Source organism: Melanotaenia boesemani, chromosome 4 (assembly GCF_017639745.1).
Source record: "Melanotaenia boesemani isolate fMelBoe1 chromosome 4, fMelBoe1.pri, whole genome shotgun sequence".
Taxonomy (NCBI): Eukaryota; Metazoa; Chordata; class Actinopteri; order Atheriniformes; family Melanotaeniidae; genus Melanotaenia; species Melanotaenia boesemani.
This window is the reverse complement of record NC_055685.1, coordinates 25,665,776-25,689,884: the sequence shown is the minus strand read 5'-3', so window position 1 is coordinate 25,689,884 and position 24,109 is coordinate 25,665,776. Positions and strand designations below refer to the sequence as shown.

General features: G+C 39.1%; 3 protein-coding genes across 8 annotated transcripts; 1 reads left to right on the top strand and 2 right to left on the bottom strand.

Moving 5' to 3' along the window:
* Positions 1 to 206: 206 nt before the first annotated feature.
* Positions 207 to 7,877, bottom strand: yju2b (YJU2 splicing factor homolog B). 6 transcript variants are annotated; one of them, XM_041982394.1, is made up of 11 exons: positions 7,795 to 7,821; positions 7,638 to 7,713; positions 7,247 to 7,288; positions 7,092 to 7,145; positions 6,895 to 6,977; positions 6,615 to 6,670; positions 6,476 to 6,536; positions 3,232 to 3,374; positions 2,942 to 3,114; positions 2,064 to 2,202; positions 207 to 1,278 (listed from the first exon to the last, which is right to left on the bottom strand). In XM_041982394.1, exons 3-11 carry the CDS (start codon positions 7,247 to 7,249, stop codon positions 767 to 769), a joined length of 1,224 nt encoding a protein of 407 aa, XP_041838328.1. In that variant the 5' UTR covers positions 7,250 to 7,288; positions 7,638 to 7,713; positions 7,795 to 7,821; the 3' UTR covers positions 207 to 766. The 6 variants fall into 6 exon arrangements, with proteins under 6 accessions (XP_041838328.1, XP_041838327.1, XP_041838333.1 ...); XM_041982393.1 differs by lacking the exon at positions 7,638 to 7,713 and having other exon boundaries at positions 7,795 to 7,877; XM_041982399.1 differs by lacking the exon at positions 7,638 to 7,713 and having other exon boundaries at positions 7,247 to 7,293; positions 7,795 to 7,812.
* A 1-nt stretch (position 7,878) lies between these two features.
* LOC121637989 (transcription factor IIIA-like) lies at positions 7,879 to 9,418 on the top strand. Its single transcript, XM_041982400.1, has one exon. The coding sequence runs from the start codon at positions 7,969 to 7,971 to the stop codon at positions 9,049 to 9,051; it is 1,083 nt and encodes a 360-aa protein (XP_041838334.1). The 5' UTR covers positions 7,879 to 7,968; the 3' UTR covers positions 9,052 to 9,418.
* Positions 9,419 to 20,546: 11,128 nt separating this feature from the next.
* Positions 20,547 to 24,051, bottom strand: wdr83 (WD repeat domain containing 83). The gene is made up of 10 exons (XM_041982401.1): positions 23,927 to 24,051; positions 23,577 to 23,687; positions 23,273 to 23,393; positions 22,886 to 22,991; positions 22,662 to 22,710; positions 22,438 to 22,564; positions 22,197 to 22,264; positions 21,902 to 22,010; positions 21,386 to 21,500; positions 20,547 to 21,300 (listed from the first exon to the last, which is right to left on the bottom strand). Exons 2-10 carry the CDS (start codon positions 23,677 to 23,679, stop codon positions 21,145 to 21,147), a joined length of 954 nt encoding a protein of 317 aa, XP_041838335.1. The 5' UTR covers positions 23,680 to 23,687; positions 23,927 to 24,051; the 3' UTR covers positions 20,547 to 21,144.
* Between the last annotated feature and the right edge of the window lie 58 nt (positions 24,052 to 24,109).

Sequence of the window (24,109 nt, the reverse complement as noted above, 5' to 3'; positions counted from 1 at the left end):
CAGTCGTCCACCAACCGGAAAGTGGGTGGATGAATTCCAGGCTTCCTCTGACTCCATGCTAAAGTGTTTCTGGGCAAGACACTGAAAACCCCACGCTGCCTCACAATGTGTCTCTCATGGTGTAAATGTGTGTGTGATTGGGTGAATGTGACATGCAGTGTAAAGGGCTTTGAGTGGTCAACATGACTGGAAAAACACTATATAAGTACAGTCCATTTACCATTTATTGGAGGGAAGTGCTCTAACTGTAGGATCAATTACAATCATCTTAATAAAAGTACTGCACCAAACCTCAGACCACTGCAGCTTATAAATACATTTTATCGATTTGAGGTTAGATAGGATTGTTGCAATGTATTTCTTTTATAATATTAAAGGAGGTTATGTAGAAAAAACTACTTATGCCACCTCCACACGTAACCAACCACTTGTTTGTTTAGGACTGTTGGATCATTAACTTGACTGGTATGTAGGTGATTTTCATTTTAGCCTTTTAAAACATCCAACATGGTTTGTTAGGATCACCACAACTCACAAAACACAAAGTTTTGTTTAGTATCTTATAATATTTTTACAGTGAATTTTAAAGTTTCAGCCAGAACAAGAACAGCAAAGTTTACATTTCAAATTCCAGGTTATTATACTACAGCATTTTTAAGACAAATGAAAAGTAACAATTTACAGCCAATTTCTGCGGCTGTCACAAGCATTTTAAGTCCGATTTTCATCTTTGCCGATGATCCTTCCCTGAAAACAGCTTTCAGTCTCAATGGCCAGCATCTGAATCTGAGTCACTGTAATCTGCCACCAAGGATGTGATCCCTCCAGAAAGTTTCCCTTCATCTTTTTCTTTCCCACAATCCACTAAATTTGTTGGTGTTTTGTCCATTTCTTCCTTGATTTTGACATGCACCTCCTTCATCTCACAGCCATTTGTCTGGGCTTCTTTCTCACCTCCTCGTGTGAATACCATATTTGGGGCTTCCTCTGGCTGCGTCACTTTTTGTACCTCTTCGTCACATGAGGCGACTTCAGGGTGTGACTTTCTGTGAGTGATGGTGGCACAGCGTTCACTTTTGATTCCAGGTCCCCCTGTGCGTTTTCGGATTAATGGACTGTGTGAGGAACCCATGGCTTTGGCCACTGCTGCTTCTTTACCCTGCAGACTGAGCTTGTGGAGCAGACTGCCTGCTGCACCTCCTGTTGGGGCTGAGGTGGAGTTAAACCAGGAACGGGAAGCAATCTCTTTCCGCTTGCTGTGCTGTTTGTCCTCATAAGCTGAGTAAAAAAGACAATGGCAAAAGTGAAAAGGAAAATTCTTAACAACCCTATTAATATAATCCAAACAAGGCACTGTTTATATATGTGTGAAAGAAGAATAAATTAATGGTGCTTAAAGGCAGGGTAGGAGATGTTTTCCAGGAGCATTTCTTTTTTTTTACTATACGTTTTTACTATAAAATAAATAAAATAAAAATAAAAGCTTTACACCCAAATTGCTGCCAATTAATTTAACACTCAAAAATAAAAATAAAATTTGTCACCTGTGGAATGGACAAGACTGAAAAAAAGACACCATCCAATCATTTAACCGGCTTGTTCTAAAAGATTGTTTGGTGATATATCTATCAAACTCAACTGCAATTTCTCTTTCACCCTCAACCCCTCTGCACATGCCCATTTTCGTGCACAAATCGCATGATCTCAGAGGCTTGAGCACTTGTAGAGGCAACGAAGCTACATAAAATAATGGTACACACCTAAACATAAGGGACATTGTGGCAGAAAATGTGCCTAAGAAAAGCTGTTTTGGATAAAGCTACTTCCAAGAAAAAAAGGAGAGTGGATCAAGAGCAGAGTGTGCATCGGTGCGGCATATGTGCTATGGAGGCGTGGCTTCAGGGAGAAGTCTGAAGAAACGTAGCTTACTCGAACCGTTTTTCCAGGATTTCCTACCCTACCTTTAATATACTGTATCATGTAAACACCCCAAATAAATTGTTCTGACAGTTGTTGTTATCAATGTACATGTAAGAATTCACAAGTCCTTAAGTGGTGCTTACAGTCAGGTGCCTGGTAGGTGAGTAATGCTGCCAGTTTCTTGTCCACTTCCTTCTCTGGCAGCAGAGGTATAGATAAGTTGGTTCTCAACTTCACAGCGTTGTCTTTCTCCTCCTGCTCAGCCAGAACCTTCTTCTCTGTCTGCATTACCAATTAAAACAGAGATGCAAGTTCAGAAAACACAGCTCAACACCATCTAAAAACATTTTATAATTTGCAAGGAAAACTAAATGTGGATGGTTGCTTTAGATGCTAATAAAAATAATTTTCTAGTTATTTCATTTGCTGTGGTTCTGTTTTCTGTAACAATAATCCGACATAGATTATATAACATTAACTTGTCTTGAACCAAGGTTTACCCATATATTAAATTTTAATCATACTAACTTACGTGAGGAAGGATAGCTGCACAAAAAAGACAATATAACCACTAAAAGATGATAAAGGAATAAAAAGAATATAAAGTGTCTTTATAAAGGTGCTAAACCCCCTCATACTATCTTATCAACATCAATTAACTGGTATTGATTGTACAAGATCGACTAAGTGAAACTTTTACACTTCTACAGTAGCAATATTGTATGAAAAATGCAATATAAATAAATTTTGATTGGTTGATTGATTCCTCACAAGTGTTCAGCTGAGTTTAGATATGCTGGCTGTCAAGGTCATGGCATAAGATTCATGTCATGTTTTGACTTATGAAACCTTTAAGGGACCCTTTGCCCCCTACTAATGGGGCAACTGTCATTTGCCAAGGAGAGAATGAGCCTTTGGACTTTGCTTGTCTTATAACTTACCACCCAGCTGTATGACTGATAATTGAGTTACTGAGTAGCATTTATAAAGCATGTAATAATAAAATAAGCCAATATCTTACTCTGAACTTCCTGCGGAGGACGCTGTTGAGCTGAAAGTCATCTTTCCAGCCTGACTGGTGTTCCTGGATCTCCATCAGTGAGGGTAGAGCCTTTGTAAGCTTCTCCTTGTCTTTCCCGCCGTGATCCAGTTTGTACATGGCATCTGTCTCCAGCTTCTCCTTTTCTGCCCGTTCTGTTCAAAAAGAAAAAAGAGGATATAGGGTTTAGCTTGTCAGAAAGGTGAAATGTGCTTATAAAAGACAAAGAGCAATTAGATTTCTGGCTAATTTTTACCTTAAAAAAAACTTACCTGTGGTGAGGATTTGCTCATTTTCAGCCATGTCCCAGCGCTCTTCCTTCCGGCATGCTCCACTTACGATAACATAGTCGCAGGTCGCTGGGTCTGTCTGCATCTCAATGTAGTTGATACAGAGGTGGCATTTCATCCTAAACCTGGTTTACAAAGAAAATCCAAGGATGTTAGGATTTTTAAAATAAATCTTTTTCACATCCAGGTCCCCAAATATGCTATTTTATTGGAGGCATTAAAAATATGATAAATGTAGTAAATGATACAAATCCAATGGGCCTTTGCACTGCAGTCTTTCCCCTATCATTATATTGGATCAGGCAAAAAGTCTGTTTTCTAATCACAATAAAAGTAAGTTCAAGTTCCCTTTCCTCTAGAACAGGTTCATACTTTGTCCTTTTATCAATCAATAAATCAATCAATAAATGCCGAGCAGTCTGATGTTATTAAATTTACATGACAGCATGTCATAGCTGCTTTACATGAGTTCCTCCGTGATGCGCACACACATAGACACATGTGCACACACACATGCATGACTGTGTGGCCTCCCACAAGGACACCATCCTGAAGTTTGCGGACGACGCCGCTGTGATAGGACGCATCACTGGCGAGGATGAAGCAGGAGGGAGGTGGCCTCTCTGGTGACATGGTGTGAGGACAACCACCTCACCCACAACACGGACAAGATCAAGGAGATGATAGTGGACATGAGAAAGGATCCGTGGGCTGGAAGTGGAGAGGGTGAGCAGCTTTAAATATCTGGAGGTCCACATCAGCGAGGACCTCACCTGGATACTCAACACCACACAGCTGATGAAGAGAGCTCAGCAGCGGCTGTACTTCCTGAGGAGACTGAGGAAGTTCGGCATGTCACCAAATATCCTCAGAAATTTCTACAGCTACTTCCTTGAGTCCAAGGAAGTAGCTTGAGACCAGCTGCATCACCGTGTGGTGCGGCAGCTCTACTGTCATGCAAACGCCTGCAGAGAGTGGTGAAGACAGTGTCCAAGATTACAAAGACTCAGATGCTCTGCAAAGAGGGCAGCAACCCACAGGAGAGCTGCCTCCATCATTAAAAACCCCACCCAGTGAACATGGACTGTTCACTCTCCTCCTCTCAGGCAGGAGAGACAGGAGTCTGAAATGCAGGACAACCAGACTCAGAAACTCTCTTTCCCTCGGCCATCCGACTCCTTAACAGCTGATAGGAATTTGTAACTACAACAACGGCCTGTGCCCTGCACACACTGATTTTTATATTGTCAACACCACAGTAACTTTAATATTGTTTACTGTTTTGTGCATCTTTTTATTTATAATAGATATTGCACATGCATCTTATCATCTACTTGACAGTTTTTTTTTGGTTTGGTTTTTTTTTGTTTTTTTTGCACAGTTTGCATAGCACAAGGCCCATTTATGTACATAAATTACTTACTCAGAGTTTTTTAATCTTATCTTTATCTTCTATCTAGCTTTGAAAAGTTTTTTATTTATTTTTATTTTATAAGCTTTTATGGCATTCAGTGTGGACGGCAAAGTAAGAATTTCATTGTTCGGGGAAACTTGTTTCCGTACTGTGCAAATGACAATAAACGCTTTGAATCTTGAATCTGTAAGCACACTTATGCCAGTGGAAAGAGAGCATGCACCTGAAAACATGTCAAGAACCTGAAAATCAGACAAAAATATTATGTAGATGGAAACACTGGTGTGAGTAATTCTTCTGCTCTGGTGTTAGGACGAGCTGTGCACGTACAGTTATAGTAGTAAATTCTAACCCATACCACAGCCTAAAATCAATCTAATATTCCTGTAGGTTTTATTAGTCAACACGTTATCTGAGAACTAAACTTTAAGAATATTTAAAGCGACTCCATGGAGTGAAACAGGACATTTTAAAAGTTTCAGTTTTTTCTGTCCTGAGTGGTTTGCGTCACAGCATTTCAGTCATTTATGGAAATTTAGTCTGCAGTTAAGTTTGTAGATGCAACATGATTTCACAGCCGACTCTGTCACATTGGGCTAGTTGTTCAAAAAATTTAAAAGCTATCTGGATTTTGGAATCCCATTTTTCAGGATGGCGGATCATGTCATCCAGCTTACTTTTATCCCAGTTGTTCGAAGCAACATTGGATTGGATCACCCTGATCCAGAATCCCGTTTTTCAAGATAACCAAATCCGTATTTCTAGCATTTAAAACAATGCGAGCTTCCGGTTATGTGAAGAACAGGTAGAAGAGCCGGTGTGGGGTTAATTTAAGTAAGTTTCACTTGGCGACAACACACAGCAATCATAAACATCCATTTTTATGTATAATTGTATGACTTCCCATTGGATCCATAACAAATATAAATTAATCCGTTAACAACTACATTGTGAATATTCTGGAAATGTCTTCACCAAGGTGCAGTGTCTCTCTCTGTGACAATGTTTATTATGCACCGGATTCCCATGGTGAGGTACCGTAAACAACCTCTGGCATTCTGTCAGAATGATGGAGGGACAGGACGTGTAGTGATTTGACAGGGTCTTTTCTGATTATGCAGTGCTGACTGACAGGAAAATTGATTATTTTATGTGTGTTTGTTATTGAATTTGCTTGGGGGTGTATTTCGTGGGGACAAGATGATGTTATGGTTTATTCTTGCTTTACTGTGCTCAAAGGCTTAATAGGTTGCCTCTGCCTATTTTAACCACTTTGTCACTTTAACAGTTGAACAACTCAAGTGCAACATATAAATAAGCATAAAAAAGATACTATTATTTGTTCAAATCTGAGGTTTTACTGCAGTTTCCTCTGTTGGTATCAGGATAATCCTGTTTTCTGGGATCAAAGTTATCCGGATCCTACTCAGAAGTTTTGAACAACCCAAACTGAAGGTTTTATCCATAACAACCAGGACTGGATTACATGATTTCGGAATTTGGGTTTCCTTTTTGAACAACCCATTTTCAAGATTTGATCCTATTTGATTACTGAAATCCAATCAGATTACATTTGAACAACCAGCCCATGATGTTTAAATGACTTTGTCATCATTACATGTGCTATATTCACATTACAATGCTGTAATGGGTAGGTTACCTGTTCTAGCTACAGAGTTCATGAATAGATTATTCAGCAGTGCTGATTTTAAGGTTGCTGATATTTTCATATTAGTTTATTAAGCCTATTTGCAAGTTACACGTATTGAGCTAAGTCTGTTTGAACAGCCTGACATGTCGTCCGTTCATTACCTGTAGATTGGTGTGGTGTAGTAGTTCCCCACTTTCTTCTTCTCAGCATTGTAACGCACACCTATACAAAAAGAAAATCTATGTTATGGAAATTTAAAGATACTGTGTGAGACTAGATAAATGTTTTTCTTCAACTTACCCATGCCAATGTGATTCTTGCAGCCATCACACCAGATGTTGTAAGGCATTTCAAATCTTGATAAATACAAATAGTCAGTTAATACATGCACGTTGAATGACTACTGATAAGACAAAAAAAAAAAATCACCAGCTCTAAGAAAAATCTGGTGTCTATGCTTAAACTTTATGCTCAAGTAGATTAGAACTGAATTAATAGTGTAAAGGAATACATCAAACCAGATAATAATGTGCCATTGTGTGACATAAATCAATTTATACATTTTCTGGGGTGTACTAACCTGATAATGAGGATACCCTGGGACAGTTTCCTAGCCCTCTCTCGTAGAGCATGAGTTTTATGGTAGCCATTGAGGGATCCATGCTAAGGATAGATAGATAGATATTTAGATAGATAGATAGATAGATAGATAGATAGATAGATAGATAGATAGATAGATAGATAGATAGATAGCATCAAAAGATATGCCATACAAACCTTGGCTGGATCAAAATCTGGAGGGTAGTACTTGTTTGTTCCTTTTCTTTCACCCTGTCAAGAATGGTAGAAAACTCATCATCAAGAAAGGCACAGATTGTATTAAGTACTTGCGGTTTGATTGGCACAAGTGATGTGTACGCATCATAGCTTACCATGGTGAAGACTTGATCTCAACACTTGTTGTAGATTCAATCCTTTTCTCACATAAATAAAAAAAAATAGAAGTTATGTCACTGACGCCACATTTGAAGAGTTAGATTAAATTTATTAAGTCTTTAAGCTTTTGCTTTCATGTAGCTGGAGGTAAATTAATCTAGTTATCAAACAACAATGCATAAACCCTAGGACGTTTAACATGTTTTATAGCAACATCAAAACACATACACTTCATAAAAAGTCTAACAGAAGTTCACATACACAGAAACACAAACACTGAAGAATGCAGTTTTACCTGTTATGATGTTTCCAACGTACACGCTAGAATTAGTAGGAAGTGTGTTTTTTTTTTCGTAGATGTGAAAGAAAACAAACAAGCAAGCTAACCTTAGCAACAGCTAGCTTGTTTTGGCAACGTCCTCCGCACAAGTAAATGTTTGAGATACAAGCAAATATTTGACACCTAAAAACGACAAAGTAACTAAGAATTTAAATACTTAAATGTAATTTGGACTTTTGCTGCAAAAATCTAAACTATACTTACAAATGTGTTGTTTTTTTTTTTAGGTGAACAACCAGAGTGGATGCGTAATGATGACGTATTTAAGTGGCGTCGGTACGAGGAGGATTGTGGGAAGTACCGGTGTCCGGGCGGAAAACGTGTTCTGTCAGAGAGTCGAAGTTTGTTGTTTTAACTTTCGCTTCTTGGCGTCTCAAAATGGAAAATAAGACAGCGACGTACAAACGTTATATCTGTTCGTTTCCTGACTGCCCGGCTGCTTACAACAAACAATGGAAATTGGACGCTCATCTCTGTAAACACACAGGAATAAAACCATACTCATGTGAGCACGATGGCTGCGGTAAGTCCTTCTGTAGCCCGTATCACTTGGCAAGACATGACCTCAGCCACAGCGGAGTGAAACATTTTCGGTGTACCGTTGATGGCTGCACGGAGGCCTTCACCACTAATTCAAACCGGACCAGACACGTCAGCCGCGTGCACACCCAAGAGCAGAAGAAATACGTCTGCAAAATTGAAGGCTGTGGCCTGGAGTTCAAGAAAAACAAGCAGCTGAAATCCCACATGTGCGAACAGCACACAATGCTGCCTCCTTATCAATGCGCTTATGAGGGATGCCAGATGCGATTCACCATCCCCAGTAAACTGAAGCGGCATGAGAAGGTGCACAAAGGATACACCTGCAAGGAGGAAGACTGCACCTTCACAGGCAAGACCTGGACAGAGTTACTGAAGCACAGGAAAGAGCAGCACAGGACTGTTTTTAGGTGTGAGCACTGCAACAAGGTGTTCCGGGACTCCTGGTTCCTGCAGCAGCATCAGCACGTCCACTCTGAAACGAGAACCGTTTTCAAATGTCCCAGAGATGGCTGTGGCAGGTCGTACACCACAATGTTTAACCTGCAGAGCCACATCAGCTCCTTCCATGAGGATCTGCGTCCTTTTGCCTGCACCCACGCTGGATGTGGGAAGACCTTTGCCATGACACAGAGCCTCCAGCGTCACAAAGTTATCCATGATCCACAGAGGAAGAAACTTAAGATGCCTAGACCTAAAAGGTCACTTGCCTCCAGGTTAAGTGGCTATGATGAAACCAAGAGCTTGATGTCCAGGAAACGCCAACTGCCTAAAGCACATATAGGATCCACACAACAGAACACAGACCAACCTGGTCCTGTTGAGTTGGTGTCACTCCTGCAGGATACGTCCCTGCTTTGCTGCCCAGTTGTAGAAAAGCATGGACTCACTAATGCACTGACTACACCTTTAACAGTGTAGTCCAATGAAAAGATTAATGCCAGTATTGTGAGCACAGGAGGCACTTTTCACGAATATTTATGTTATCGTTTCTAATATACTTGTGTGAAGTCTGTTTTGTAGGTTGTCTTGTATAAAGGTAATATCTTTGGACCCATTTGGCTGAGTTATTTTGTACTCTTTGTGGAAAATGACTATAATTAAGAGTTGCTTTTTTGATTAATGTACAAAAAATAAATTTATATAGCTGGGGCCATTAAGTTCATTGTGAACCCTATCCCAGCTGCCACTGAGTGAGAAGTAAAGCATGTATTTTAATGTGACATTTGTATTTAAAAGGAAAAAAAAAAATATTTTGTCCTTATGCATCTTGATTAAAAATGTTTGCTAAATGACAGCAACTGAAAAAAAATGTGTGGTGCAGTTTGTTTTTAAGATATCTCTTTTTGTATGTTTTAAATAATTTTGCATATGTTGTTGATTGATTTTTAAATATTTAGGAATTTAAATTTTGTTATAAAAAGTGTCCCAGAGAGTATCTTTCTCAGTTGAAAAAGTCTGTTTACTTTTGGGAATAATAACATCAGGCAAGGCAAGTTTATTTGTATAGCACAGTTTAATGACAGGGTGATTTGGTTTTTTACAAAGACATTAAAATTTTACACAAGACAATAATTATGATTTACAATTAAAATATAAAGGATAAAGAACATTAGGTAAAACTATGATCAAGTCTAAAATTCAAACTTACAGGAAACTGCAGATTTGGGCTTTTATATAAGAACTCTATTCAAATGCAGCTGAGAACAGGTGGATCTTTAACCTTGATTTAAATCAGCTGAGTGTTTTAGCTGATCTGAGGCTTCTGTGAGTTTGTTCCAGACACGTGGAGCATCTGAATGCAGCTTCTCCATGTCTGGCTTGGACATTAATTAAAACCTTCAGAAAAATGTCAATCAAAATGAATGTATATCTAAGGTTTCTTAAACTGCCCTGCACTTTTGCCTTAGTCCAGACTTTTGAATATGTCTGTTTCATGAAGATCACAGTTTTGTCTGATGACCGCTATTACTAGCTAGATAATCCTAAGTACTCAAATACAAGGCCATTGACTTATTTCCTCAGTTTTGTAAGAGGCTTCATTTCTCATCCAAAGGCCCTCTTCAGTTTGCACTAGGACCTTAAGGCTTAAACACTATTATTAGATTGTCTTCAAAAGCTAAGATTAATAAAACATTTGAAATTACAATAACCTGGATGTCTACATAATCTACATCAACAACTAACCAGGTGTTACTATGTGTTCAGAAACCCTAAAAATTGCCAACTATATTTCACCGTGAGCACAAATAAAGGACATTTACATCATACCTGCCAACTAAATATAGCACAAAAGTAAGTTCATTTGTGTTTAGTCAATTATTTCTCTGTGGTATTGTGCCTTTTGGCAAAAAAAAAAAAAAAAATCAGATTCTGTTAGAAAGTTGGTTTATTTCGCTTTTATGTGGAACCACATTTGTTAGGCAAATGCATTTTCGGGAATAAGCTATTTGGCATTTGCATGGCCCACATACTGAGCTCTGCTGCTCATCCCACAAATGCGTTTCCCTAAAAATATGACACCATTTAAAAGGGAAATAAGCAACCTTTCCAACAGCATAAGATTGTTGCCGAGAAGCATTGTTGCAACTAAGTAATAATCAACTAAACACAAATTTCCTTACTTTTTGTGCAAAATTTATGTGTCTATTTTTACATGACTTGACCATCAATTCCACCATGGACAGCATCTTTTTTGGAAAAGTACACCTGCAAATACTTGTAACCATGATGAAAGCAAATTAATGTTCAGGATTTTTAAATGAGATGCTAACAATCACATATAGAAGAAATGATCAGTGTATTCCTTACACATACCTACATTATTGGGTTAACTGTGCATGTGTCACTAAGTAAGACAACATGCAACCACTGTCACCGATTGAAATCAGGGTAACCTCTTCAACCATGAGTGTGTGTTTGACAAATCAGCTGCTCCACAGAGAAGAAAGAAAGCAAACCTGCACATTCTCGTGCCTTGATGACATACAGCCTAAGCATCTTCAGCTCTAACAAACTGATATACAGCGTAAACAGGAGCTGCTCCATGCAAGTTTGAGATTCCAAGTCTAAATCCTCTTCAAATATTTTCACTTACAGGAAGGCTTCTCCCTACATTCCTGTCCCACTCGGCTCAGACGAGCCCTATATGGACTGACTGTCTGACCAGCTCACAGAGGAAGGCAAAGCACACCTCCCTATATTAGTATTCATAGAATCTGGAAGTGACAGATCCTGTGACCATCTTCTGTTTTCGGAACTTCCTACATGGATTCAGACACCTGAATGCATCATGAGGAAATCATTTGCAGAGATGACACCTCTGCAGAAACAGTACATGTTTACAGTAACACTGGGATCAAAAATACCTTTTTAAGTGCTTGCGTAAACTGTAAAATGCAGCTTACTTATAATTCTAACCTTCCCAGTCATATTTACCCGACCAAATCTGTTTTCATCTTAACTCAGACCGCATCATAGCTTTATCTTAAATAGATAGTGTTATTTAAAATATAAAATGGGCATTATGTGACTGGATACTGTAGGTCTGTGTATGCAATATATACACCATGATTTGATGGAAGTATATAGTAAGTTTCAAAACCAATAGGGAGAAACAAAACCATTCAAAATCAAAGCAGCTTATGTATTTGAAAGGACTGAAGCAATACAACATTAGGGAAATATATTTTTGATGTATGTGTCTGCTTCATGAGACTATTAATGGGTTGAATGTCCGGGAATGCAGAGAGGAGGAAGAACTGGGAACAGTGACTCTTGATTTTAAGATATACAGTGCCTTTGGGGAGAAGAAGGGTAGGGTGGGAGAATGTCATCACAGCCCAGATGTTAGACAAATACCACAATTTAAAATATAAAAAAAAAATTCAAAATCTAATCTAAAAAATCTTATACAATTCTCAAAACTAAGTTGATTGGTTTGTGCATTTAAATGAATATATATATACATATATATATATATTTAACTCATTTAGCAACAACATAAACTTAGCACAAAAGTAAGGAAGTTTGAGTTTGGTTGTTTAATAATCGCCTTAGAAGATACCAATTAAAGTGTCTGTCCCACAGTAGCAAGGAAAATACAACATAAATTGTCCATTTTTAAACATAAGTTTATTTGATTTTTTTTTTCTTTAAGGGACATTGCATATTAATATGCATAATGAAAATATGCAAGATTATCCATCCATCCATCCATCCATCCATCCATCCATCTATCCACTTTCTTCCGCTTATCCGGGGTCAGGTAGCGGGGGCAGCTGTCTAAGCAGAGAAACCTAGACTTTCCTCTACCCGGCCACATTTGCCAGTTTGTCCAGGGGGATCCAGAGGCACTCCCAGGCCAGCCAAGAGATGTAGTCCATCCAGCGTCTCCTGGGTCTCATCTCAGTGGGGCATGCACAAAACACCTCACCAGGGAGGCGTCTAGGGGAAATCATGACCAGATGCCCAAGCCACCTCATCTGGCTCCTCTTGATGCAGAGGAGCAGCGACTCTACTTTGAGCCCTCCCGGATCACCAAGCTTCTCACCCTATCTCTAAGAGAAAACCTGGCCATCCTGTGGAGGAAACCCATTTCAGCTGCTTGTATTCCGATCTCGTTCTTTCGATCACTACCCACAGCTCATGACCATAGGTGAGGGTAGAAACGTAGATCGACAGGTAAATCGAGAGTATTGCCTTTTGGCTCAGCTCCTTCATCACTACTAAAGACCACTGCAAATGCCGCACCGATCCAATTGTCGAAACAAAAATCACACTGCTCTTCCACAATCCAAGGTTCAACTATCTGATGGACCCTCCAATCCAGGACCCCTGAATAGACCTTACCAGGGAGGCTGAGCAATGTGATCCCTCTGTAGTTGGAGCACACCCTCCAGTCCACCTTTTTGAAGAGGGGGACCACCACCCCAGTCTGCCAGTCCAGGGGAACTGTTCCCGATGTCCACACAATGCTGGAGAGGCATGTCAGCCAAGACAGCCCTCCAGCATCCAGAGCCTTAAGGAACTCTGGGCGGACCTCATCCACCCCTGAGGCCCTGCCATTGAGGAGCTTTTTAACCACCTCAGCGACCTCAGCCCCAGAGATGGGAGAGCCAACACCAGGGTCCCCAGACTCTGCTTCCTCATCGGAAGATGGGTTTGTGGGAATGAGGAGGTCTAAGAAGTATTCCCTCCAGTGGTTAACAACGTCCCGAGTTAAGGTCAGCAACCCCCCATCCCCACCGTACACAGTGTTGATGGAGAACTGCTTCCCCCTTCAGCAGTGGATGGTGGACCAGAATCTTCTCAAAGCCATCCAAAAGTCATTCTTGATGGCCCCTCCGAACCCCTCCCTAAGTTTCTGTCTTAGCGACTGCCAAAGTCACTTCCCATTTAGCTTGCCGATACCTATCAGCTGCCTCCGGAGCCCCACAGGCCAAAAAGGCCCAATAGGATTTCTTCTTCAGCTTGACGGCATCCCTCACTACTGTTGTCCACAGAGTTCGGGGATTTCCGCCACGTCAGCCACCGACGACCTTACGGCCACATCTCCAGGTGGCTGCCTCTACAATTGAGGCACGGAACACAGCCCACTCGAACTCAATGACCCCTGCCTCACACGGGACATGGTTGAAGCTCTGCCGGAGATGGGAGTTGAAACGCTTTCTGACAGGGGACTCTGCCAGATGTTCGCAGCAGACTCTCACAACACGCTTGGGTCTGCCAGGCCTGACCAGCATCCTCCCCCACCATCTGAGCCAACACACCAACAGGTGGTGATCAGTTGACAGCTCCGGCCCTCTCTTCACCCGAGTGTCCAAGACATTCGACTGCAAGTCCGACGATACGACTACAAAGTAGATCATCAAACTGCGGCCTAGAGTGTCCTGGTGCCAAGTGGACATGTGGACACTCATATGCCTGAACAAGGTGTTCGTTATGGACAATCCATGACAAGCACAGAAGTCCAATTACAAATCACCACTCTGATTCAAAACAGGTAGGCTGTTCCTTCCTATTACACCCCTCCAGGTTTTACTGTCATTGCCCATGTGAGCATTGAAGTCCCCCCGCAGAATGAGATTACAGCAAACCTAATTTCTGTCCTTAGTCTCTTGGCAGGCCAACGTTATTCTTTATTAATTTTACTGTGTCAGGAACCTCCAAAGCATGAGGAAAATCCACACACAGCACGATGACTTTGTCATTACAACAGGGCATTGTCATCTTTGAGGATGGAGTTAAGTCCCACATTCTGGATATATATGGGATCTCCACTGACTCCAGAATCTCATTCTAATATGTTCCTCTATGATTTAGCAACCAATCAGGTGCCAGTCATACATCAGTCATGACTAGCACATACCTGGCAGCACTTTAACCTTATAAAAAGAGTGAATACCGTCAGGAAAATATTGGAGGGGATTCTGGCACACTTTGGGGTAAGCCCTATCCATACGTTTAGCTGTGTTGCTCATTCCACAGAAGCACAATGCTTTCACGTTATCCCTTATTGTAAAAGTGACCAATAAGGATTTCCAACAATATATAATATAATACCAGCTGGTATTATTAAAGTTGAGAAATAAATAACCAAACACAAATTTTCTTGTTATTTATGCTAAGTTTAAAAAAGCATGTCACATGTGAACATTATATAATGTAAGTAGTGGAAAGAATAATTAGATCTACTAAATTTTATGCAGCTATGCTTTTTTCAATAGTACCAATTTACAATAATAAAAAAGAATGAACACTATAAAATATAAAATGTCAAAATTTTGTATTTATTCTCTTATTGACCCATTCTGTTACAGAGAGATGCTACGTTCTTCCCATTCCTGCATTCTGACAATGCTGAATTCCAGGCCATAATCCAAAAGGATTGCTTTATCTCCACTGTATTTCTCCCACTACCTCCTCTGCTTTTCTTCTGTCTTTTATCTGTCACTCTGCTTCCATCCTCCTGTCTCCTTTGGAAGTGGAAGGAATGTGTCAGGTCCTCTGCCCTTTCATGTGCTTGCATGCTGCACAAATGAAAGGCAATTGAAACTGTTTAAAAAAATATTGGATTGTCTGAGTCAAACTGAACTCTATGTAATCCACCAACTAATTTATGCTAACAGTATCCACTGTGTTTGCTTTACTGTAGTTAAGTGCATCACTTATTTTAATAGAGATACATTCTCAGATCTAAGACCAAAAAATGTTATTGAAAATGTGGTGCACAGACTAGACTGAAACCCATTCCTGTTTTGTGGAAAAGAGATGATAAGCCAGTAGTGTCACTCTTCAGATGTTAACCCCTTAGACTGTGTTCAAACAAGGTCTCTGTGTCAATTGTGAACAGACCTCCAATTTTTTCTCTGGCTAACTGATTAAAACTGTTTAAAATAAATAAATAAAAAATCTGAAGCTCACCTTCATATCTAAATCCAATTAGAAGTTTCTAAAAAAAACAGTTCACTTGAAATAATTTGCTGTTTTCATGAAGTATTGAGATTTCAGAGACAGATTTACAGCGTGGTGTTTGCATAATATTCTTGTGTTCACTTGATCCTCCTTTTGTGTCTGATCTGTACGAAGTTATGTAAACATTTAAGATAAGATCCTTTACTGATCCCACAGTGGGGGAATTTCGCTGTTACAGCAACTCAAACACAAAGTAAAAGAGACATTAAACAGACAAAAAAAAACAAAAAACAAAGACAAAAAGCAGTATGTACAATAAATAGAAAATAATAATAATAATAACAGAAAAAGAAAGAAACAGTATTTAAATATGTGCAAATATGTGCAGTGGGGAGGTGTTATTACACAGGTGAATGCATATATAGAAGATATGAATTAACCATATAAGTAAATGAAAAAATAAAGAAAATAAATAGTCTGTTACTGAAGTAGCTGCTTAAGGCCCCTACAGTCTCATGCAGAGGGTGGGGGCCATGATGGTAGACAGTTTGGCCAGAGCCTCCTATCCCCCATCACCTCGATGGGGTCCAGAGGGCTGTCACAGAGTGAGCTGGCTCTTTTTAAGTGCTAATAACTAATAACTCATTTAAACTGTGTTAATCAAATTAAATCAAATCAAATTGGATTTATAAAAGCACTTTTCATAAATAAGCAGCACAACATGTTTTACATAATAAAATGAATAATGTAAAATTAAATAAAATATGAAAGAATATAAAACAGCAATTAAAAATCCACACCCACTCTTTCTCACACACACACACACCTATATCCAAAGTTTTAGTCTTGACTTTAGGAACAACCAAAAGGCCACTTTGGCTGCAGTGCAGGGCCCCTAGCAACCAAAACCACAGCCATTCCTACGGCAACAATCCTGCAGACCAAGCAGGCAAGAGGGTCCTCATGAGGAATACACAGTATAAATAACAGTGAAAAATGTTGAAAGTGGATAATTAAATAAAAAAAGAACAAATATGAATGACAAATAATAAAGTTTAACTAGAGGAACACATAAAAACAGTGTGCCCTATTAAAACAAAGTCATAAAAATCAGAACTGAGAAAATGACAAAACAGGTGTTTTTTTTAAGTAAATAAATACATGAATAAGTAAAATAAAATAAAAATAATAAAAAAATAAATAAAATGAAGTGGCCTAAACAAGGTAAGGTAACAGTTCAGTTAAAAGGTAAATTAAAAAGGTAGGTCTTGAGACTCTTTTTAAAAGCAACAGTCTCTGCAGCAATAAGATTCACTCGCAACCCCTAAACCATAGACGAGGGCCATGGTGGTGGAAAACGGCCTCATTGGAGGTTTTAGTCTTGACTTTAGGAACAACCAAAAGGCCGGTACCAGAGGACCCCAGGGTCCACAAGGCTCATAATTTAAAAGTAAGTCAGGTAAATAAGAAGGCCCAAGACCATTAAGACATTTATAACCAACTAAAAGCCCCTTAAAAGCAATCTATAAATCAGAAACTTATATAAAACAGTATATTCTTTGACAAATCAGCTGTCGTATGCAGGATCAAAAACTTTATCCAGAAAGTTACAACTGAAATTCTTGACGATATATCTCATTGCCAAATATTAGTTTAGGATCTAAGGCTGACTCTTTTGTAATTCATTCATCAGCAGAGCTGTATGTGTAATAAATTTGAACTGTTCTAAATACTCAAAAACCTTTTCCAACATAGTCTAAATATAAGTCAAGCAAAGCTTTGAGTTAAAAAAAAATCTAATAAAATAACATAAAATAACATCATTATCAACAACACTAATACTACTACTACTAATTATTATTATTATCTTTGTTAGGATTATTTTTACTCTGTGGACTGTAATATATATTTCTCATTGATTGTTTATCATAACTCACTCATTGATGACCATGCATTGACAGTTAATACAAGGATTTATTCAAATGCACAAAAATAAAGTGTGGGGACATGCTAAGGGCGTACAAATTTGCAGTGTCTATCTATGTCTCCTGTTATTTTCAATCTCACCATATATATATTTTTTTTTTCTAGTTTTGGCTGTTGGTTGTAAAACAACAGTGCAGCCACTTAAACAGAATTTTATTTTGTTTATTTTAAATTTCTGCTAGATGAAGATTTTTTTAATGAAAACCATGCACCCACCCAGAAGAAGGCAGAGGAAGGCCGCGGTCAGAGTCCCTGACAGTAACAGCGCACGGGCCCCAGGGGACCACGGACAGCGGCTGGCCGGCCCCACCAGTCACCGGTCCTCCAAGCACGAGCTATGAGCCGGGCCCTCGTAAAAGTGATTAACTGGGTGATAATGGATGATTGTCTTCTAGCTGGAAGGTTGGTGCTTTCATCCAAAGACCCACCACTTCAGCTTCTACATTGTTCTTGAAATGCTCATTGATATGTGACTGTAGAAAAAAAAGCAAAGCATGCATAGAAAAGAAGTGCTGTGTGACTGTGTGAGTGGATAAATGAAAAACACATGGTAAGGCACAGTGAAGAACTTAAACCAGATTAAAATGTGCTTTAAAAATATTGATTATTTACCATTTAAGCAATTGAATATCAAAATAATAAATATTAAAAAAAAGCATTTTTGGGAAGGAAATACATTTGTAATGTTTGACATTTCACAAATAATCCTGAATAAGATCAGCTGTCAAATCAGGAGCACTGAGGTGTTTGCCCTGCACCTGGATGGTAGAGACAAGGTCCAAATATGCACTTTCACTCTTCAAATTCCATTGACTGCCTGTTTGGGCCATATAATCATTACATAATGCATATTCTACATATTCTACATGTCAGCAGCACATTGCTGATGAAATCCCTCAATTTATGGACCAGCTTAAGTCAAGTCACCCATTATGGAATGTCTGCTAAAGCAGGGCCTGTTTTGTTCTAACTATAACCTTCTCTCTCTTCTTTGTTATTTAAAGTTAAATTATTTTGTTCTGACACATGTCAGAACAAAATAACATGCAATGTTAGATCAGTGACAAAAATCAGACTTCAACAGGGTCCACAATGACTGGCCACTTGACATGCTTCTTCTTTTATTTCCTATATGGATGATTTTTAAGTTAAAGTACTAATAAAGTTCACTCCATGTATCTTGTGGCTGTTTGCCTTTCAAACATTCCTTTACATATATGCTGAATCATATGTAAGACATTCTTCTCAGATCATCCTGGTAACATCACTGTCCACTCCTTAGTAGCTATTTAAGAACCTCAGACTTGTGGGAAACTAAATTGTTAGGGGCCAGCATCTTCTGGAAAACATCTGGCGGAAACTCAACAATAAATCGGTGATTTACATCAATTAGATAATTCCAAACAGGACAAATTCTGGGTCAAGCGCCCGTCTGCCCTCCTACGCTCCCTGTCAGGCTCAGGTGAGTGGGATTGTCAGTTGGCAAGTAACGGGTTAGTGTCTGTCTCCCCCCTGCACCTCCTCGTCTCATCTCTTCACCCCCCTTCATCTCAGAGGGCTATATATTGGAGGTTGTGACTCGTCTGCATCTTAAGCATCACACACACCTGCAGACATTCACAGACATACAAACACAAACGGGCTTTGTTCATTTTACGGGACAGCAAAGACGAAGAGCAGACTCGAACCATGAAGTCCCTGCTGAAGCTCATTGTGATTCTTTTCTGCATCCAGAAGGGAGAGGGCTACTGGCTGAAACCACTGATTAGTAAGTGAACACGGGGGTCCTGACCTATCAATTTAAGGACAGTGTAAATATACTAGAAATTTTGCACATTACATTTATAAACAACATTTGTCTTTTCCAGGCCAGAAACAAGAAACAGCATCAACTCACAAGTCTCCAGATGGAGACAGAAGAAGCAAATATTCAGCTGTAGAAGACATCCAGATAGAAGCCTCTGGAGTTGGGTCATCTTCTTTCCCTACAGTTGAAAACCCGGCCAGGAAACGTCGCTCAACTCTCGACTCCCATTGTAGACTGCAGTCCATCCTGCTGCAGGTTCGAGACCTGGGGCTAGGCTATGACTCAGATGAGACCGTCTTATTTAAGTACTGCAGTGGAACATGTCCTCACGCTCGCTCCAACCATGACCTGACCCTCACTAACCTGCTGCTCAGTGGAGTGCTCCCAAACCCACCACCTGGGGAACAGTGGCACAATGCACCCTGCTGCAGGCCCACCCACCACGAGGACATGGCCTTCCTTGACAATTCACATCGCTGGCACAAAGTAGAGAAACTATCGGCCGCTGGCTGCAGCTGTGTGGGTTAATCAGCTGCCTGTAGACAGACACAGGTGAAGATGAGGGGGCAGGAGTATAAACCTGAAGATGCTTGTGAATGCATAATTATTTTGAGGGGAAAATTTAAAATAAAGGGGTAAAAAAAAAAGAAAAACAGCATTAAGCTATAATTACTGCAACTTAAGTGTGAAAACCTCACCAGTGCAGTTTCGACAGGCTGACTAACTGGTGACCTGCTGGGACCTATGAAGAGTTTGTGGCATCTGCAATTCACATGAATAGGAAAACTGAAATTAGTTCTCCATATGCAAGGACTTTGTACTAAAAGGGTAAAAATGTATACACAATTCTACAACAATCACTTGATATTTGTAAATAATCTGATGTCTTAATTTAAAATCTTATTTTTTTGTTTTTTGGAGTTAATGACAGATGTGTACAAAGCTGTGTAAATACACACTTTGTGTTTTGACAAATGCTGCTGACTGAAGGTCTTTACAAGTGAGACTTTAAACAGGACAATTACTTAGAAAATGTATTTATGTAAGATATTTATTTATTCAACGAGGTTTTTGTTAAATAACTTATTTTGTACTGTGCTAATTTCTAAGTTCAATGTGTGAAAAGTCCATTATAAAAATATACTTGTGTAAAACAGATCAGTATTAATAAGAGTTGCATCAATGTAAAAAATACAACACGACATGGTTTACTTTTCATGGTTTATTCCAGGTTTTGTATTAAAAGTAAAAATGTTTCACACTCAGTTGTTTTTCCGTGACTATAGTAAAACACTTAATTATTAAAATTATATTTGAGCCCATGTTCAAGTCTGTAATTTTTGTCAGCTGGTATGTTTCACCTCTATAAAAATAAATCTTGTTTAAAGAGCCACAAATAAAGCTGATAAGACAGACAAACAGCAAATGAGTTGCTTTTATTTAACAAGCTGAGGCTTCCGATTCCGTAACTTGGTTTGTGCTATTACACATCTGACTCACACAACACAATCAGTGTAAAGATCAGTATCTTTTCCTTTTTTTCCAGGCCCATAAAGGTTCCTAATCATCAACCTAATGCAATAGCCGAATTTTAAAATATCTTGTACAACAGGATAAAATCTCTGCTGGAAATCACTTACAATTTACTCCTTATTCCAGCTGCAAACCTAGAATTAGAAGCCATATTCCAGTAATATTTTCACGACACCATGAAGTTCATCAATTTGATGAGAACATCGTAGTCGCCTAAAAGAAAGCAAGGTCCTCTGAACATAAAGCAGTCACAATTGACTATTTTCACCCCTCTATGTGACCACTGCATCATCCTCTGTCTCCTCTGGCTCTGCCCCCCACACCTGAACACGCCCCTCCATGGCTGTGAGGAGCAGGGTCTCTGTGGGGTGGAAGGACAATGACTGGACAACTGCTTTCCCCACTGGCAGCTTTAAGGACAAAGACCCCTAGAAGAGAAAGAGATCTGCATTATGTATCAGGACTTATTCCTAGATCATAGAGTTTTGCATCAAATACAAAATGTATATTTACCTCCACTAGATCCCAGCAGTAAACATATCCATCCTCTGAGCAACTTAAGACATGAGTATCTTTACTTGACAAACAGCAGTCCAGCTTGTAACCCTTCATTTTGTGTCCTGTATACCTATGCAAGCAAACAACAATGTACTTAAGGGACAATCTAAGAGAATAGGGGGTAAACATAACAGAAAATGTACATAAGCTTCCTGAAGAAATTCTTCTGAGTTAATATGAGGGGTACTGAAATCACTCAAAATTTTTTGCTAAATGGTCTGCTGAGCTAGTCTAGAAGGATATATGTGAAAACTGGCCCTCTGATATGCAACAGGTAAAAATTACTGCAACTTTAGTACCTTTTTGGAAATTATTCTTTAAGATAACTTTGACTCATTGCTCATAATTACAAGAGGTTTTATTTTGGGGAAAAGATAACTTGCTTAAACAAGCAGTTTTGTATTGGTTAACTATTGCATGAAGCCATAATAGGAGCAAGTTACACTATGAATAAAACTGGTCTGCACTTACTCTCCCAGCATTTCACCAGTGCTTTTGTCCAGAAGTCTTACTGTTGAATCTAAACTGGAGCTCAGTGTACACTGACCATCCTGACTGAAGCACACACATGTAATGGGACCTGAAACACACATACAAACACATGATTTACATTGTTCTGCATTTCTGGCATTACTTAGTCTCACTCCCATAACAATAAAAGTAACTACAGCTACTTCTGCTACTGCTACCAATAGTAGGTTTAGTAGCTATTGTTATCAATCTTACAAATGTTGAAACAATATCTTCAAAAAAACTGATTACTTACTGTCGATGAAGTCTACATGCAGTTGTCCCATTCTCAGGTCATAGCGCCTCACTCTGCCGTCCACCGAACTTAACACAACAAGATTTAAAAATCAAATCTCTGACTTGTAGGGAAGTGAGGACGGGGATAACAAAACTGATGATTTGTCCTAGCTTTAAAGTGGTGTAGTCTGAATAAGGAAGAGACAAAGGCGATATATACACTGCTGATCAAAACAGCTCCAGTGTTGTACTTTACTGACCCAGTAAGCAGCTCATGTTGTGCCACTTTGATGCTGCTAATGCTGTCACGTGCTTCATCTAGAACTTGGATTGGCTCAAATCTTCTGGATCTGGTATCCCAGCACCGTACTGTTCCATCTATGGATCCTGGTTGATTGAAGGCCAAACACAACGCATGCAGAGAGTAATGTACACATATAGTATATACAATAATCCACAGTGCTAAATACAACTGATGACTAACCAGACAGCATTACTGTTGCCTCCTCATTGAACTGCACACAGTTAACTTTCTGTTGAAAGAAAAAGGAAATGCAAGGTGAAAAAAGTAAAAAAAAAAAAAAAAACTGAAAAAAAAAACAGCAAAGTGGAGACACACACACAAACACGGAAAGTGAAAATGCAAATATATAAATGTCTTTCAATAAAATGTCATGACAACACAGAGCCAGAAACAGCAGAACTAACCCCGGCGTGTCCTCTGAGCTTGCGTGTGACCTGCCCTGTGGCAACATCCCACAGAATCACTGTCTTGTCAGAGCTACAGGAGCAAATCTGGCTGTTGTCATAGGAACTGTGGAGGTAGCCAATGAAAAAGATGCCTGTTACTCTATGCTGTGCATTTATTGTACACTGTTTTAATTTAGTAGCATTTTAACACAATATAGAAAAACTATTACAGCACATAATGAAAAAGATGACAAACTTTTTTCATTATCTTCATCTATGTACATACACACCTACCCCCTCTTTTTCAGGATTTTATATTCTCCATCATGTACTGACAGTTTTGATTTGCAATGCCTAAATCATAATGTCTGTCACACTGTAGAGGAAATGTGACAATAGTCTCACCTATCAGCATCCAGCACTTCATATCCATGACCACTGTATGTCTTCAACAAGGTCCCCCGGGTCACACTCCACAACTTTAAGGATTTATCACTGCCACAAGACAGTAGGTAGTCTCCATCAGCTGACCAAAAATGAAGACAGACAGAGGTCGGTATGATCTTAGGGAATTTGTTCTATAACTAACAAGTGAGGGTCACATCGCATTTTTATCAGAATAAGGCAACAACATACTCAACCTTGTACTATTTCTGTGCTGAACTAATGCTTTAGTAAAATAGAGCATAAATAATAATAATAATAATACCATTGAACCGAACGGCCCTGACAGCTCCTTGTTTACAGTCAATGGTCCTGAGTAGATGTTGAGGAAGCTGAGGAGCCTGGGGTTTGGGTTGAGGGAACGACATCACATCACCTGCGTGGTAAAACGTAGCCACACTAGTAAACACGTTACCTACATTACTTGACATATGTGAATTATTGTTGTTAAATAGCACATAAATAAACGAATAAATAAAAAATAAAACAAATTAATAAAAATGAGAAAAGAAAAAAATGCAATGACCAAAACAATGTATAAACATTATTCCATTGAGCTTATTTTAATTAATTTTATATATCATTTGAAATGTAATACTGAACGTCAGAGCTCACCTGGATGATTTTTAACATTAATATTTAAGAGACAATGATATTCGTTGTGCAACTAGCAAAATAATAAAGTAGATTCACCCCCTCATTTCCCTACTGGTCATTTTTCACTCGTGTTTTTTAGCTAGTACGCGCACGCAATGCACTCTGGGATCACCGTTACTTGTCAAAATAAAAGTTTAAAAA